The sequence below is a fragment of the Pinus tabuliformis genome, chromosome 6, assembly GCF_031772625.1.
Source record: "Pinus tabuliformis cultivar Carrire ecotype Pingquan chromosome 6, CPIR1, whole genome shotgun sequence".
NCBI classification, from domain to species: domain Eukaryota; kingdom Viridiplantae; phylum Streptophyta; class Pinopsida; order Pinales; family Pinaceae; genus Pinus; species Pinus tabuliformis.
In genome coordinates, this window is record NC_142292.1 from 1,486,952,954 (window position 1) to 1,486,970,183 (window position 17,230).

General features: G+C 36.1%; 1 protein-coding gene across 1 annotated transcript; it reads left to right on the top strand.

The window, feature by feature from the left end:
• The first annotated feature begins 12,399 nt into the window (after positions 1-12,399).
• Positions 12,400-15,696, top strand: LOC149264258 (two-component response regulator ORR3-like). The gene is made up of 5 exons (XM_089389431.1): positions 12,400-12,627; positions 12,799-12,881; positions 13,502-13,579; positions 13,760-13,830; positions 15,347-15,696. Exons 1-5 carry the CDS (start codon positions 12,462-12,464, stop codon positions 15,549-15,551), a joined length of 603 nt encoding a protein of 200 aa, XP_089245557.1. The 5' UTR covers positions 12,400-12,461; the 3' UTR covers positions 15,552-15,696.
• Positions 15,697-17,230: the final 1,534 nt, after the last annotated feature.

Sequence of the window (17,230 nt, forward strand, 5' to 3'; positions counted from 1 at the left end):
CCAAGGATGTGGTATCAGAAATTTGATACATTTATATGGGGACTTGGCTTCACCAGAAGCAAAGAAGATCACTGTGTGTATTTTAAAATTAATTGGTGACAGTGTTATTTATCTGGTCTTATATGTGGATGATATGTTGCTGGTTGGAAATGACAAAGAAATTATTCAGGATTTGAAGACCCAATTTTCCTCCAAATTTGACATGAAATATATTGGTGCCGCAAACTATATCTTGGGCATGGAAATTAAAAGATATCGGACAAAGAGGAAGCTCTAGTTAAACTAGATGAAGTATGTCGAGACAATACTACAGAGTTTTAATATGCAGGATAATAAACCGATGAAGGTTTCTATTCCTGTAGGTGTAAATTTATCTGTTAAACAGTGTCCCAAGACACAAGAAGAGGAAGAGGACATGTCCCATGTTCCATATGAAAGTGTAGTTGGTAGTTGGATGTATGCGATGGTTGGTACTAGACTAGACATTGTACATGCAGTGGGAGTATTGAGCAGGTTTATGTCAAAACCAAGGAAGGAGCATTGGACAACAGTGAAGTGGGTTTTTAAGGATTTACGTGGCACTATTGATTATGGTTTGTGCTACCAAGGAAGACCAGGATTGGATAGAGTTCTGGATATTCATGGCTTTGTTGATGCATACTGGGCTGTAGATCTAGATAGGAGAAGATCTACAAGTTGGTATGTGTTTAACCTATTTGGAGGAGCAGTTAGTTGGATGAGTAAGAAACAATCTATATTGGCACTATCAACTATAGAGGCAGAATACATGGTAGCCACTCATGCAAGCAAGGAAGTAGTTTGGTTGCAAAGATTGTGTTCAACTATGGGGTTAGTATAGGGAGCTATAAGGATAAACCGTGACAACCAAAGTGCAATTTTCTTGGCAAAGAACCCTTCTTACGATTCAAAGACGAAGAAAATCATTGTTCAATATCACTTTGTGAGGGATATGATAGAAGACAAAAAGTTGTTGCTGGTAGAGGTGGACACTCTGAAGAATACTGTAGATGCAATGAAAAAATCTGTGAGCTCTGAGAAGTTCTCTTGGTGTAGAGAAACAATGGGCGTTGTAGGGATGGATAAATGACTAATCTCTCTTGTGGCCCCCTAGTGCAATTTTCTTGGCAAAGAACCCTTCTTACCATTCAAAGACAAAGAACATTGTTGTTCAATATCACTTTATGAGGGATATGATAGAAGAAAAAATGGTGTTGTTGGTAAAGGTGGACACTCTGAAGAATACTACAGATGCATTGACAAAATCTGTGAGCTCTAAGAAGTTCTCTTGGCGTAGAGAAACAATGGGCATTGTAGGGATGGATAAATAACTAAGCTCTCTTGTGGCCCCCTGTGGAAATAAAACAACAAGTGGGAGAATGTTTGGTTGTGTTATATTCTTTCCACTACTAGCTCCCCTTGTTAATTGGGGGTTAGAGGGGGGCTGAGCCCCCCCTTCGTTGCGTCGATTGCACAGCGGGGTGGTCACAAGGGGTTTGAGGGGGGTGGGTAGCCTCCCTCTATGGGGTCCGGGGTAGTGTGTCTAGGAAAACTTTTTGGGACCCTATATTAGGTGGGGCAAACCTACCTATGGTTTTGTGCATGGTTTTAGCACATGGTTTTGAACGCAATGGTTTTTGGTCCATGGTATTGAATGCTTCGGCATGTATATATATGTATTGTAGCATTGAAAGGAACATGATGAAAAATCAAGCTGGTAGTCCCGGTTTTGGGATCTAGGGGAAAATATCTGTATATTTGTTTATGTGTTATTCTCTCGCTATTGTTTATCTTCTGTTTTTAGAATTTGTATGCAGTAAATTTCTATACGAGGTTAAAACATACATTTTCACTATAATTTTTTCTACAAAACTTCAGAAGCTAAAGAAAAACTCATTTGAGATGAAATCATGTTGAACATTGTGGTCAAATTTGAGACCATTTCGCGATACATTTTTAGAGATATGAACCAAGGAAGTTAGGGTTCTTCCAGGATCCTAAATTCCATCTCAAATAGGTGGCCTTGGCAAACTCGTCATAACTTTCTCTCTGAGCATCAGATTCAATTTTGTAAAATGTTACAAAAAGAGGTCAGATTGTAGCTTTTCGGATATCATTTTTAGGGCCTAAGGTCGAAACATTGACACATGGCACTTCGTACAAGTTTTCTCTATTGAACCAATCTATAATCAGGTCATTGTGGGAGATTTTGCATAGCTCTTTCTTGGAAAATCCAATCTTGATTAGACTTGTGGCATTGGGAACAGGACTCATAGGGCTACCATTGGACAAACTTTTTGACCTTGGAAATCCTAATTTACATAGATATAATAGATTCAATATTGAGCTCCTATAAAGCAAAAAAATGTGTGTAGTCTTTTTAAAAATTTGCAAAAGTTTTGTTTGAAAAATTAGTTTGAAGTGATTAAAAGGGCATAGTGAAGAAAATTATCATTAGTTGATGCCCTGAAGAAATAAAATGGTAACAGCTAGTAAGAAACCCGAAATATCTACTATGACACATGAAGAAGAGGAAGAAATGCAACATGATATATACAAATTATGAGACCAAGTGCAACAAATTTCGCTCTCACAAAAAGTAACAGAAGCTAAGATGGATGGTTGGGATAATGGAATGAGTGGTATGAAAGGAAACATTGAATATTTGAAGAAAAACATGGAAAGTTAGAAGGAAGGTTTGACAAAATTTCTATAATAAAGGCTTCATAATGGAGAAACGATAGTAGAGGAAACTGAGGAAACTCATGATGAGAATAAAAGAAATGTTAATCATGATTTGAAGAACGACAACATTGAATATTTGAAGAAATACATGAAAGGTTTGAATGAAGGTTTGACAAAGTTGCTACAAGAAAGACTTCCTAATGGTGGAAAGGTAGTAAAGGAAACACATGACGAGAGAAAAATAAATGTTAATCATGATTTCATAGACTTTAATGTTGGAACGAAGACCTGCCACGTTCCAAAGATTGATATGAGGAAGTTTGATGGCAAGGATATCGTAACATGGATATTACAAATGGAACAATATTTCAATCTCCATAATGTGCAAAACATACAAAAGGTACGCATTGAAACTATATATTTGGAACCCAATCAGTTTGTATGGTATTGATGGCTTTTCTCTCATAAACAAATTGTCACTTGGTCAATTTTTATGGAGGAAATGTTAGCAAATTATGAGGATAAAAAGAGAAACACATTCTTTAGCCAACTGATAAATTTCCAACAAAAGATTTCAATGGTGGAGCACCTTAAGGACTTCCAAAAATTGAATATAAGGGTAAATGATATTCCAGAGGAGCATAGGATTGATGTGTTAATAGGGATTTTAAAGGATAACATCCAACATGAGGTTCGCCTTTGGGAACTCGATTCAGTGGAGAAGCTATTCAAGCTGGCAAGAAAAATTGAAAGAAAAATTATGGAGACAAGGAGGCCTACCACTCACAACTATAAAGATCGAAGTGTTGTTGCCCCTAGCCTTCCACAACCTACAAGGTTAACACCACAATAATTGGAAGAAAAAAGATAAAAATGGCTTTGTTATAGTTGTGATAGAAAATACACTAAAGGTCATAAGTTTGTTGAGAGGAAATTATTTTACACAGATTGTGAAGAGATGGAAGGAAAGGAACAAGAAACGTTAAAATAAGAGGATATACATCAGGAATCAACCCTAGAGAAAGAAGTATTGAATCTGACCATATCTTGTAATGCATTGGCAGGAATTACCACTCCTCAAACTCTCAAGATAAAAGGACATATCAAGAAGAAAAAGGTAATAGTGTTGATTGATTCAGGTAGTACCCATAATTTTATTCATTGTAAGATAGCCAAGGAGTTGAATTGCTTCATATATCCAGTACCAAAGTGTCAAGTGATGGTTGCAAATGGGGGAACCATAAATTGATTTGGAAAGTTCCATAATATAAAGTTATCCATGGGAGAATATGTATTGAATAGTCCAATGCTTTCTATTCCAATGGGTGGTGCTGATGTTGTACTAGGAGTCCAATGGCTACAATCTTTGAGTACGATAGCTTTTAATTTTCAAGAACTTTTTTTGAAATCTTTTTGGGAAGGAAAGGAAATTGAATTAAGGGATTTTCGCAGGGAAACTAGGAAAGATAATTAGCTTCATCGACATGATAAAGATTCTAAAGAAAGAACAAAGATGCGTAATTGCACAATTATGTTCACTAGAGGTTCCCACATTGAAATCATCTATTTCTCCATATCCCCAAAAAGTATTGGACAATCATTCCAAGGTGTTTGAGACTCCCAAAGGCCTCCCACCTATTTTTGATCATGATCATGTTATTCATTTGATTCCGGGAATTGTTCTTCCAAACATTAGGCCTTACAAATATTCCTATGCCCAAAAGGGTGAAATTGAACGTATGGTTGCAGAAATGCTAGAGGCTGGTATAATTCAACCTAGTCAAAGATATTTCTCTGCTCCAGTAGCATTAGTACACAAGAAGGATGGATCATGGTGCATATGTCTAGATTATAGGGAGATCAAGAAGCTCACTATTAAGGATAAATTTCCCATTCCCGTCGTTGATGAATTATTGGATGAATTACATGGAGAAATTTAGTTCACCAAGTTGGATCTTCATTCAAGATATCATCAAATCAAATGAAGACTGAAGACATTTTGAAAACAACATTTACAACTCATGAGAGTCATCATGAAATTTGGTCATGCCTTTTGGCCTTACCAATGCACCTTCTACATTTCAAGGTTTGATGAATTCCATTTTCAAACCCTTCCTTAGAAAATTTGTGTTAGTATTTTTTGATGATATACTAATGTACAACAAGTCTTGGAAGGATCATGTTCAAGATGTTCACAGGGTGCTGAAATGATTGGAGGAGAAACACTTATCAGCAAAAACCTCCAAATGTTTCTTTGGAGTACAGTAGGTGGAATATCTGGGTCATATTGTATCTCATGGAGGTCTTAAGGTAGGCCGTAGAAAAATTAAAGCCAATGTTAAGGAATGGAAAATCCCCACATCTATAAATCATTTGTGAGGATTTCTTGGGTTGCATGTTATTATCGCAAGTATGGAAAAATAATAGCACCTCTAACAACATTACTAAAGAAAGATGCATTTTCTTCGACTCCAAAAGCAACAAAGCCCTTTGAACATGTTAAAGAGGCAATGTGCCAAGCATCAATCTTATTTATGCCAGACTTCACAAAAACCTTTATTGTGGAATATGATGCCTCAGGAAATGGAATTAGCTTTGTTTTAATGCAAGAAGGAAGACCCATTGGTTTTGAAAGTCGTCCAATCAAAGGAAAGTATTTACACAACTATTTATGAGAATGAAATGTTGGCAATACTACATACACTTAAGAAATGGCGACCTTACCTAATGGGAAGACACTTCAAGGTAAAAACAAATCATGATAGTCTTAAATATGTTTTAGAACAAAGATTATATTCAGAAGAGTAGCAAAAATGGGTCACAAATATGTTGGGTTATGACTTTGAAATTATCTACAAAAAAGGGAAGAAAAATGTTGTTGCAGATGCACTCCCAAGAAAGGATGAGGATGTGAGACCATTTCTTTGTGCCATTTATATCATCCAACTAGATTGGATAAACAAAGCAAGGTATGAATTGAAGAATGACAAAAATGTGTGGGCACTCATTCAAAAGTTGCAATAAGATCCTAGTACATCTGATACATTTAGCTAGAAAAATGATTCGTTATGGTACAAAGATCACTTATACCTCTGCAAGAATTCCCAACTCAAACAAAATATTCTTTTGAAATTGCACACCTCTCCCTTAGGAGGGTACTCAGGATTTTTAAAAACTTACCATAGGGTTAAGAAGGATTTTTTTTTGGGATGGCCTTAAATCTAATATTCAAAAGTTTGTGGCGGAATGTTTAGTTTGCCAACAAAATAAAGTTGAGAAAATTAAGACCTCGGGTCTATTACAACTTTTATCCATTCCAAGTCAACATTGGGGGAGGTTTCAATGGATTTTATCACAGGTTTACCCAAGTTCGAAGGAAAGAGTGCCATAATGGTGGTAGTTGATAAACTTACCAAGTATGCACACTTTTGTGCATTATCTCATCCATTTAAAGCTAGTATAGTTTCTACTGCATTTATGGAAACAATTCAAATGCCACGTGGAAACAGATTATTGTAAGTGACAGTGTTCCCATTTTTAGTGGAAATGTTTGGCAAAATTATTTTCTTGTCAAGGTACTTAGTTAGCTCAAAGCGCATCTTATCATCCTCAGTTTGATGGGAAAACTGAGATAGTGAAAAAAAATTTGGAAGGAAATCTTCATTGCTTTGTATCTAATAAAAAAACACAATGGGTCCAGTGTTTGCCTCTTACTGAATGGTGGTATAACACTTCCTTCCATACTGCAGCAAAAATGACCCCATTTATGGCACTTTCTGGATATCATCCATCGTCCATCACAACACCTTTAAGAGAGAATTCTAAGGTTCAAGCAGTGGGAGATCACATCGAGCATCAACAACAAAATCTTCAACTCTTAAAGGATAACCTCACTTTGGCGTAGAATATAATGAAACAATAGGCAAATCAACATCATAGCAAAAGAAGTTTTGATGTAGGTGACTGGGTATTTCTATGACTACAACCATACAAACAAATGTCCCTTAAGAAAGATAATAAGGATAATAAATTATCACCAAAGTATTATGCTTTGTACAAGGTGTTGCAAAAGATTAGTACTCTGGCATACAAATTGGAGCTTCCTACATATTCTCAAGTGTGCCCAGTTTTCCATGTTTCATGCTTAAATAAGGTTATAGGTGAAAAGCTCACAGTTCAAACAATATTTCTAGAACTTGACAAGGAAGGAAAAATCATGTTAGAACCTAAAGCAGCCACAGAAACAAGAACTTGATATCTATGAAATCGATCAATTTTAGAGTATCGAATCAAGTGGAAGAGCTTACCCGTTGAATATTCTACATGGGAGGATGAGAATTTTATAGAGAAGCATCTAGAACTACTCAAGTGTTAAGGACAACACTTTTTTGAAGGAGAGGGGCATGTTAAGTCCCTATAATACTAGTGATTTATGCATTATTATTGTCCTAAGTGTATCTCCTTATTGTTATTGTTGTGCCCCTGTTGTCCCCATATTAATATTATTGTGCGCCATAGAAGCCCACAATTATTATTGTTGTGCCCTTACATTATTATTGTTATGCTGGCTTTGTTTATATTGTGACCCCTTAGAATCCTATATATAGAAAGGAGGTTTTGTCATTTGAATCATCCAAGAATTATTCATTTGTGTAATGTAAAGGAGTTTTCCCCTTTGAAGAGGCTTATTTTGAAGTCATTGATCTATCTTTTCTTCTATTTTGTGAGATGGTTGCATAACAGATAGTAACATCAGTCACATAACTGAGAAGAGTTAAAATAGTTACTATATTCTACTTAACCAATGATCGATGCTAAAAAGGAGGACCCTTCATCCTAACTAGGGGTTGGTGCACTAAATAACACACATACTACTCATAGAAATATATAATTCCACAAGTTTGAGATTTGAATTAACAAAATATCAGGATTATAGAGCTTGATGATTTTCCCAATCTTATCTGTGTAATTCCCCTCACTACCCCCACAGGCAGAGAACTCTCTTATTTATAGTTTTCAAATACAAATAGAAGATCATCATGAGAACCTTTCAATTCTAATGTGATCTTAAAATAAGAATGCATGTTGGTAATTCATAACAATTTCTATGGTAAGGGTAAAGTTGTAACAACTTCCTTTAATTAAAATGATCTTTGTGTAAAAATCTCAACTTCTCGAGTCCTATACTCCATGAATATCTCTTGGTGGTTGAGTTGACTTTGACTTGATGCACTCCTAGATTCAGTCCATATGACAAATTAAAGAAGAACAACATGACCAAAGCAAACTTTTCATGTATCATAAACACTTCTCGAAGCCTTTGTCCAAATTGATAAAGGAAACTGCAAGTGAAATCCTGTAACAACAACATCAACATACCACTTAAACTTGAAAAAGGCCATATGTCAGTTTTATAATAAAAATCGCCTAGGATAGTAGTTCTTATGCCAAATCATAAGCAGAATTAGACTAAGAAAGTGATATATAGAAAAGTACACACTTAGATGAATAATTGTTGTTATAGTAAGAAATTGTGGTATCATTGGTAAGAAAGGGAGAAACGTGAATAGGAAAATGAGTACAAAAAGGTAACAATTCCATGGCCCAACAAATGGTTCATGAAAAAAAGTAGTGCTAAGTAGATTTCAGAATGGAAATCTATATAATATATTGGGAAGCATTGTCAGTGATGGGTGCCATTCTTCTATTGTTCCTAACAGTAGAGAAAATTAAGGAATAACCCCTACAACCTCTAGAGAAAAGACTAACTTGTGGCATCAAATACTTGTACATCTCGAAGAGAAGAACCTTTGAGTACTACATGGTAATGGTATGATAGAAAGTATGTCTAATTTCTCTCTATATTTTGATTTTTGTGAACATTGTGTAAATGGGAAGATAAATTGGGTAAGATTATCTTCCATATCTATAGGGTCAAAGGAAATATTAGAGTTAATGCACAGTGTTGTGTTTGGACCTATTTCAGTTACATAATTGGATAAATATATGTACTATTTCTCATTTGTATATGAGTTCTTGAAGAATACACCGATTTATTTCCTCGGAAGAAATTTAAAGTATTTGAAAATTTCTAAGAGTTTAAGGCTCTTATGTAAAATTAGAAAGAGAAGAAAATTAAGTTGTTGAGGAAAAATAATGGTGAAGACTTTTGCAGTAATGAATTCAAATATTTATGTAAGAAATGTAATATCGAAAGGTAGAATACTACTACATACATGGCTTAGACAATTGGTGTTCGGAAAGGATGAACATGATGTTGATGGACAAATTAAGGAGCATGCTCAGTGGTGATATGTTAGGATAAACATTATAAGTAGAGGTAGTGGATATTGCATTTTACATGGTAAATAGATCACCCTCGTTAGTGATCCCAAATTTACTTAGTTTTACAATCTATCCAAGGTAAACATGAGTTGAGATTTACTATCATATGACCCAACCTCCAAGTTTCAATTATGGAAGTGGGGCATACTAACTGAAAACATATTGTCATCCCTCAAGGACCCCAAATCACCCAAGTGTCTGACAACCACCCCTAATGATCAATACCTGAGTTGGAACTTCTTTTTATCAGGACTTACACCCCAACTGCAGGAATGGCACACTTTTCATGTGGTTGGAAGGCTCCAACTACATGCATGAGCATCCCTCCATGGAGTTACAACTGGAGTTTGTGAGTTGAGAGGGTGCGGTTGTGAAATCAACGCTAGTTTTTTAGGGCTAGCCTATAGTCCTTTTCCCAAAACAAACAATAACTTCCCATAATTGTGTCAAAGATGATAATGAGTTTATAAAAATACTACTGAGGCTAGATCTTTCCCAAAACATACCAATCACATAATAGAAATTTTGTCAAACATGTAGTAAACATAGTTGTTACAAGTTATGAATTCATATTTGATCATGATCTTCTTAACTTCATCAAAGAATCATCAAGAAGACTCAATGCCCTATTAATCTAGCTACAAAAACAATTGTTAGCCCATGCATATATTAAACATTCAATAATTGATCAATTCATGAACAAGATTCATAGCAAGAACACATCATTCAATCATGCATGTATCCAGCATATAACGAGAATAGAATCCATGACAGTTTGGCCATAAGATCAACATAATAACTAGTACATATGCTCATAGATCATAATAAGAAAATAATTCATAGTAACATATGAAAGTGCAACCAATTTAGGGACTTATATGTACCATTTGACCATATATTTCATTGAACCAATTCTTTCTTTTAGCCAATTACCTCCATGCCATATTCCAAGCATGAATGTGGGATCATATGGGTTAAACCAAAATAAAACCAACCAAGGCTTCCAGAGGCCAAAGCACCTCAACCCTCAACCACGATGATTTCACCTAAACCTATCCAGAAATCACTAATATCAAATAAGCTTGGGTTCCTATGACTTCCTTCACCAACTCTAGAGGAATTTTCCTATCTCCACCCATCCATGAAGAGTTCTAACAAAAATCCCATCTCCACCTTTGACCCTTGGGAATTTTCCCGAGACCACCTCAACTAGGATCCAATTCTATCAACCATTCAAAACTTAATCAAAATAGAGAACCCACTAAATCATAACTATCCCTGAAATGGAAAGGCAAGGATGAAACCATTGTCGATCCAAGCAAATCCCACACCAATGACATAAAAATAAGCAAACATCCACATGCATGTACCATCCATCCAAATTTTAGCTTTGAAATCGCATGTGCAACCTGTTACCTACAATGGCTTTCTACTGTATCTGTTCTTCCAACTTTTCCCAGTGCTCCCTTGCTTTCCTCTGCTTGTAATTGGCTTGCTTCCTTGCTTTTGTCTAACTGCTCCTCTCTCTTTCCTTAGAGCCCTGTTTCTTGAAATGATCAAAAGTTGTTAACTATTTCTCTCATGCCTTTTTTTTATTGATGTCCCATGTCTCTTCCTCCCTTTTCCCTTTTTTCTTTCATTTTCTCTCCATTTTCCCTTGCATGCATATTTGTGTCCCTTTACCTTCTTTTTCTCACATTTTCCTTTATTTCCTTAATTCAATGCCATTTATTATCTCTTTGCCTTTGCCAATTTTTTTTTTCAATTTTCATAATCATTAATAAACCAAAGTGATTCCCAATATAATGTTTACCCACCATTTAGTTTGAATACATGTTCCATAACCTTGGTTTAATTTATTTACATGGAAAATCAACGCAAAATTGTTACATGATTGAGAAAAAGAAATATCCACTTGTGAAGGTGGATAATTCTAATAATGTTGCATATTTATTTACCATATATATGAGTTCTCAGAAATTCTCTTGGCATAGAGAAAAATGAGAGTTATTGTCCTTAATTGTGGATCGTGGATCGTAAATTCTTGTAACTCGGTGTGTGCTAAAGAAAACATCAAGTAAGAGAATGTTATTTACGTGTTATAATCTTTACACAAATGTGTCCATGCATTATAGGTTGCATCAAGCGTAACGTTCACAGTGATACAAATCCCCCTTGTTTGCGTGTTCGCGAGGAGGAAGAAGCTCCATATGTAGGTATTCAAGAACACCACCCCATCTCCTCACAACCTCTCCACTACCCAAGAAAAAAGGCATTTTTTTCCAATTTCCATGGTTTTGGACAAAAGTTTTCTTTTTCATTAGTTTTGTGGTGCATAATGATTTACTCCATAATTTTATAATTTCAATTAAAAAATACAATTATATACTCATATAAGTTAAAGAGATTAATGGTTTATGAATGCACATTAAAACACTTTCAATAAATAAATATATATATATATATATACTCTTGCGTGAGCTGACCCATGTTTCACCCAATCTAATGAGAATATCGCACTCTGTGTACGGTGACTTGTTTCACCAATTATTTAATGGGAATGGGAATGAGATGATATCAACGTTGACTTTGTTTCACCAAAAATATATATTGTTAATGAGGTGTTCTGAATGATCTATTATATCCCCTATTTTTTGCCACTATTTTTTTCCAAGTTCTCAACAGATATGAAAACTTGAAGTGGTTTTATGAATCCACTGGTCTCCCCTTACGGTTGCTTAGCACCGCTTCGAAACATCATATTCCTAGTAGTATCAAAACTTTTTTACTTCGCAGATTTGCTGCTAATAGATTTCCCTTTCGTGCGAGGCTCTGATAGCGACCTCACAGAGATCTTGGAAATATTTGGTATGATTCCTTTGGGGCCGGGCCTGCTTTGCTGAAAATATCTGTGGGAAATCTTTTAGTTTTGTAGTTTCGGCGGAAAAGAGAATTTCTGTAATGATGAGCCAGTGATATCTTGAATGGAGTGGCCTCTTGCGGATATGTTTGGTCACTATTGTGGCGGATTGGGTTCTTTTGGCCTTTCAGAAAGGAATCCTGCCCTTCCCCTTCTCCTTGCGCTTTATATGATGGTATCTTGCACAGATTTTAGCTTTGCGAACTCCAATAGACTGCCCAGCTTTGCGCCAAGAGCAGTCTATGTCATCTTTGTACGGTTCAACATTGCCATTGGTAGGTCGACCGTCGACTGTTCGATTCCAATCCGTAGGCCCAAGATATTGTGCTTTCTGGTAAAGTGGCTTAATTTCTTCCTGAAGGGCAGGCAGATAACAGATCCTGTGCTATATAAATTGTAGCTGGATTGACATGGAAGTAGCAGCAGAAAGGAAAAAGTCCTTTGAGGAAACCGGTGTGGAGGGGATTTCTACGTTTGACCAGTCGACACGGTGATGTCAGTTTCGTCTGCTGTGGGGAGAATGGGAGGCAAAGTTTGTGAAGGTGTGTTTGAGGAAGCAGTGGCGTTCGCTGGTTGCGAAACTCACGTGTTGGCTGTTGATGATTGTGTTATCGACAGGAAGATAATCGAGCGGCTGCTGGAGACAGATACTGTGAAAGGTTTCAACCCTATTTTCTTGTTATTCACATGCATGTCTGTTAAAAATTAAAACCAGTGAGTGGATAATGCTACTGTGATTAGTATCGGTATTAAACCCTACTTATCTTTGTCTACCGTACACTGATTACTATTATTCTTATATTCTGTTTACTGCATATTGAATGTCACAGTTACCACGGTAGACAGCCCCACGAGAGCGCTGGAGATGCTAGGATTAAGCCAAGAGCCGGCGACGACACCACCCTGCAAAAATGTAAGCCTTAACTATGGCGGTATTTATAGAAACGTTACAGAAGAAAAAACAGTCACTAGAAATGACCAGAACTAGAGAAAGCAGGTGGCAGAGATTTATATATTAATGTTTAATGTGGGAGAGCTTTATTCATGTATAATGTGAAAACGAAATTTAATTGGTTTAAAATCAATGTCAACCACGTAGATGAACTTATTAATCACCGAGTATATTTTTTTTTATAGAAAACATAATGAGTTACCTTAATTTATAAAGATTGAGGAAGATATTTTTGTAATTTTTGAACTTATTTGAAATCATTTTTAATCTAAAACAACTATTATGAAGTTTTTCTATTCAAAATCTATTTATAGTTTCGTTGTGTGAAGTTTTTCATTTCTAAATCTCGTAATTACAAAAATAAAATCAACCATATTTTGTAGTTGGCACATCCAAAACTGAATGATTTTCAAGATCAAAATAAATTTAAAATACTATTTTAAGATATTTAAATTTGTTTTTTTTACCTTCACCAATCTATATACACATCACACTTATAAAATGCATTTCTCTGCATAATATGCCTATGTGCAAAATGAAAGACATAACTCTGACATAGAAAAATCTTCTTCATTATGCAGGTGTTCAAGTTCAGCATGATCATCACCGATTACTGTATGCCCGAAATGACAGGCTACGATCTTCTTAAGAAACTCAAGGTATGGCCTTAAATACTTCCACATTTGAATGTTCAAAATATGTTTAAAAATAATATGGCACCGATAAAATCTTCCACAACCCGTAACAATGTTCTCGCCAAAGTTTATGCAATAACTTAGCTCTGCATGTTCTCGCCAAAGTTTATGCAATAACTTAGCTCTGCTGTCAACTTTTGGCAGGAAACGAAGGGCTTGAAGGAAATACCGGTGGTGATAATATCATCTGAAAATGTGCCACAGATCATTCAAAGGTATGGATTTCTGATACAGAAGCGCTATAGCAATAATAACTCATGGAATAATCCTCTTAGAGAGTGGTTAATTTAGCTTCAGCACCTCCTAAAAATTATATCCATTCTGCACTTTCTCGTATATAATGGCTAGACTTGTGCATAGAAGCCTACAGTGATATCCATCTTTTGACATGGTAAATCTTGATCCATACATCTTAAAGTTTTATAATGCACGGCATTTTCATATTATAACGTGGGACATTTTTACACCCATGATAGATTCAATGTATCTAAAGTAAAATTAAAATTGAAAAATATTTATTTTTATTTTAAATTTAATAAATTAACAAAAACATAAAACTATAATTTTATTTTTAAATACTAAAATCTAAAATAAACTCAATATATTATACACTTCCAGCCGAAATGATATTGATCACATCATCCAAACTCATAATTTAAATTAACAAAAACCTAAACTATTAACTTTACTATTAAATAGCAAAATCTGCATAAATTAACTCAATGCATTATACACTTCCATATAAATGATATTGATCAGCTCATCCATAGCCATGCGATGAATATAGCTTTCATCCATACATTAGAGCATGTCTGAAGGATAGTTATCCATATAGACTCCTCCCCTCAAGTGTAGTATAAGCGTGGCCAACAGCCTAAATGCCATGTTATTTGGGAGGAAAAGGGATATAAGATAAGTGAAATTATTTGTTCATAGTTTTTCTCTTTTCTTATATTTTTGGGTTTGGATTATTAATCAATTTGTTACAATTTTGTTGCAATTTAGGAAGACAAATTCTTCTCCCAATAAAACTAAGTCCCTTAAACTAATTCTATCATTAATAGCAGCAAATTTTGAAGCATTTAACATTTTTTTATATGTTAATTGAATGTTTTTTTATTTTTTATTTTTATTTTTTATTACATATTAAATTAAATATAAAAATGGTTAATTTTTTAATAAATTCTTATTCACTTTAGCATTTTAATATTATTAAAAAACAAATAAAAACACTTTTATTTAATATGACATTTCTAAAGTCAGAGATGGCTTCTATGGAAAAAAAATAATAGTTATCAATATAAAATTTAAGAATATTTCACATATTGAGTTTGAAATACTAAAATGATAGATTTTTTTATTTTTTTTTAATTATTTAATGCTAAAAAGATTTTATATTTTTCATTTGAAATTTCACAAAGATATAATGAATCTGTTGCCTAATCTTTAAAGTTCAGAAAAGTTGATCTAAATAAAATAATGAATTGGCAGATTGTGTATTAACACTTTTACAGATTTAAAAAATTAAAGAGAGAATCTATCACTTCATGGTTGGTAACAAAGTTTGCGACCCTGCTTCACGCTAGCCGAATAAAAATATAGACCAGCATAAATGTATCTGATTTATTAATTGTGCCTTGTGGTTTGACAAATTAATTTATACATTGATTATTTATATAACCTGTGCATTGGAGTTGTTAAGCTATATTCATGGTTTTAGCGTTTATGCAGATGTTTGGACGAAGGAGCCATGGACTTCATCATCAAACCTGTGCAGTTGGAGGACGTTAATAAGATAAGGAGGCACATTATACAATTGCAATCAATGCACGCCCCACTTACTACTGTTTCCAGGAAAAGAAAAGCTTTACCTACAAATTTAGCGGGAGAAGCCTCAGAGAGACGACCTCGTATCAAAAGGGTTAGAGTTCCCTGATTTAGGCCTCTTCCCCACTTTAAAATGGCATCCGACTCCCATGGGCAATTGTCACACTCCCAAGTCTACCGTAATTTTTTCAACCGTGCCCGCCGGGGTGCGGCACCACCGTGTACTTTCTTTTCGTTAATACTTGTACATATGGACTACGCCTTAATCAATATGAACATGCTTTAACTGTTATCTTATAACCATGTGAAAGCATTAATCTTCATAATTCAACATAAACCATTCTTAACATCTTCATATGCAATTAAACCGAATAACAATTGCAAACAACCATGTAGAATGGGAGGGGCAATTCCCGAACAAGTTCGCCCGAATAATCAATATATTATAAACCTTCGATAATACATCAATATACAAGTGTACCGGGCAAAGTCCTCGGCCAACACTTAGAATCTTTTACAATATTACAACAAGGCAAAGACAGCCTTACAAGGCATATGCTAACTCCTTAAGGTAGGAGAGTGCTCAACCCGTGCACAAGATCTCCTCCTTTAAGTCCTGCATAAACCGAATACCAAATCTCCCTCAACCGTGACCTCCACATAAGACAGTCTCCAAAATATGCGAAATTTCTCTTATTCCTTATGCGCATGAGGAATGCGCATTTCCTAAGACCTTCGCACTTTTCCCTTGTCTTGGTGCGAAGACACTTGAGCGAAGAATGAATGATGAGAATGAAGCCTCATCCTCCCATAATATATATGCATACTTCATATGTTTCAAGGGGGTTGCTTGTCTTATGGCCGACCCCACTAATTAATACATAAGCCCACGTATTATATTATTATGTTTATATTTTATTTTAATTAATTCACATATGTGCCTCCATTAACATATGTTTATGCGTTCATTTTGAAGAGGGGTGTTCAGCCTTAAGGCTGAACCCCCATATCCTTCGTTCAACGCTCTTAAGCACATGTTTGCATGTTGGCCTCGCCTCTTTTATATCGCATATAATTAAGGCAGCAACACTTAGTTTTATTTCTAAGTATTGTTCGTCACAAGTCTTCGCATTATGCTCGGCCGCCCGTCCTTCGCATAACCGCATCTGCTTGTAACATAACCGCGCTCGTTCGCCATTGAACCGTGCCCGTTCGCCTCTGAACTATGCCCGCTCGTCGTGCTGTCCATCGGCTCATTGTGCACCCGCGTTCGCTGCTCGAACCGCAGCTCGTCCTGTAGTGCGCCCACGGGTCGCCCGCCCACCGTGCACGGGTCGCCCATGGGTCGCCCGCCCATCGTCGGGTCCGCCCATCGTCGGGTCCGCCCATTGTTGGGTCCGCCCAAGTGTCGGAGGTTCGCCCATCCGCTCGTCGCACTACCCGTCGTCGTGCAAAAATGCGCCCGTCGTTGTGCCAAGGAGCGCCCGTCGTCGTGCACGGGGCGCCCGCCCATCGTGCACGCCTGCCCGAGACTCGAGGGCGTCACACTCTCCTCCACCTGAAGTCGTTGTCGTCCTCGACAACATATCATCTCGGTAGCTCTCCACCAAGATTATCAACGGGAGTCATCTCGATCACCATATGTCGTCCTCATGTGAACTGCTGCCATGATACTCCAACAAATGCCAACACATCTCTGTACACTGTTAACCCCATGTCTGAACTAGTTGGGTGATCAATCCAACCGTCACGCTCAAACAATGAGAATGCACATCCTCATGCCACCAT

Bases quoted from the DNA above. Each gene is read 5' to 3' on its own strand.
- LOC149264258 (XM_089389431.1), top strand. From the start codon at position 12,462: ATGTCAGTTTCGTCTGCTGTGGGGAGAATGGGAGGCAAAGTTTGTGAA. The intron at 12,628-12,798 runs GTTTCAACCCTA...TGAATGTCACAG, and splicing joins GGAGACAGATACTGTGAAAG to TTACCACGGTAGACAGCCCC. The intron at 13,831-15,346 runs GTATGGATTTCT...GCGTTTATGCAG, and splicing joins GTGCCACAGATCATTCAAAG to ATGTTTGGACGAAGGAGCCA.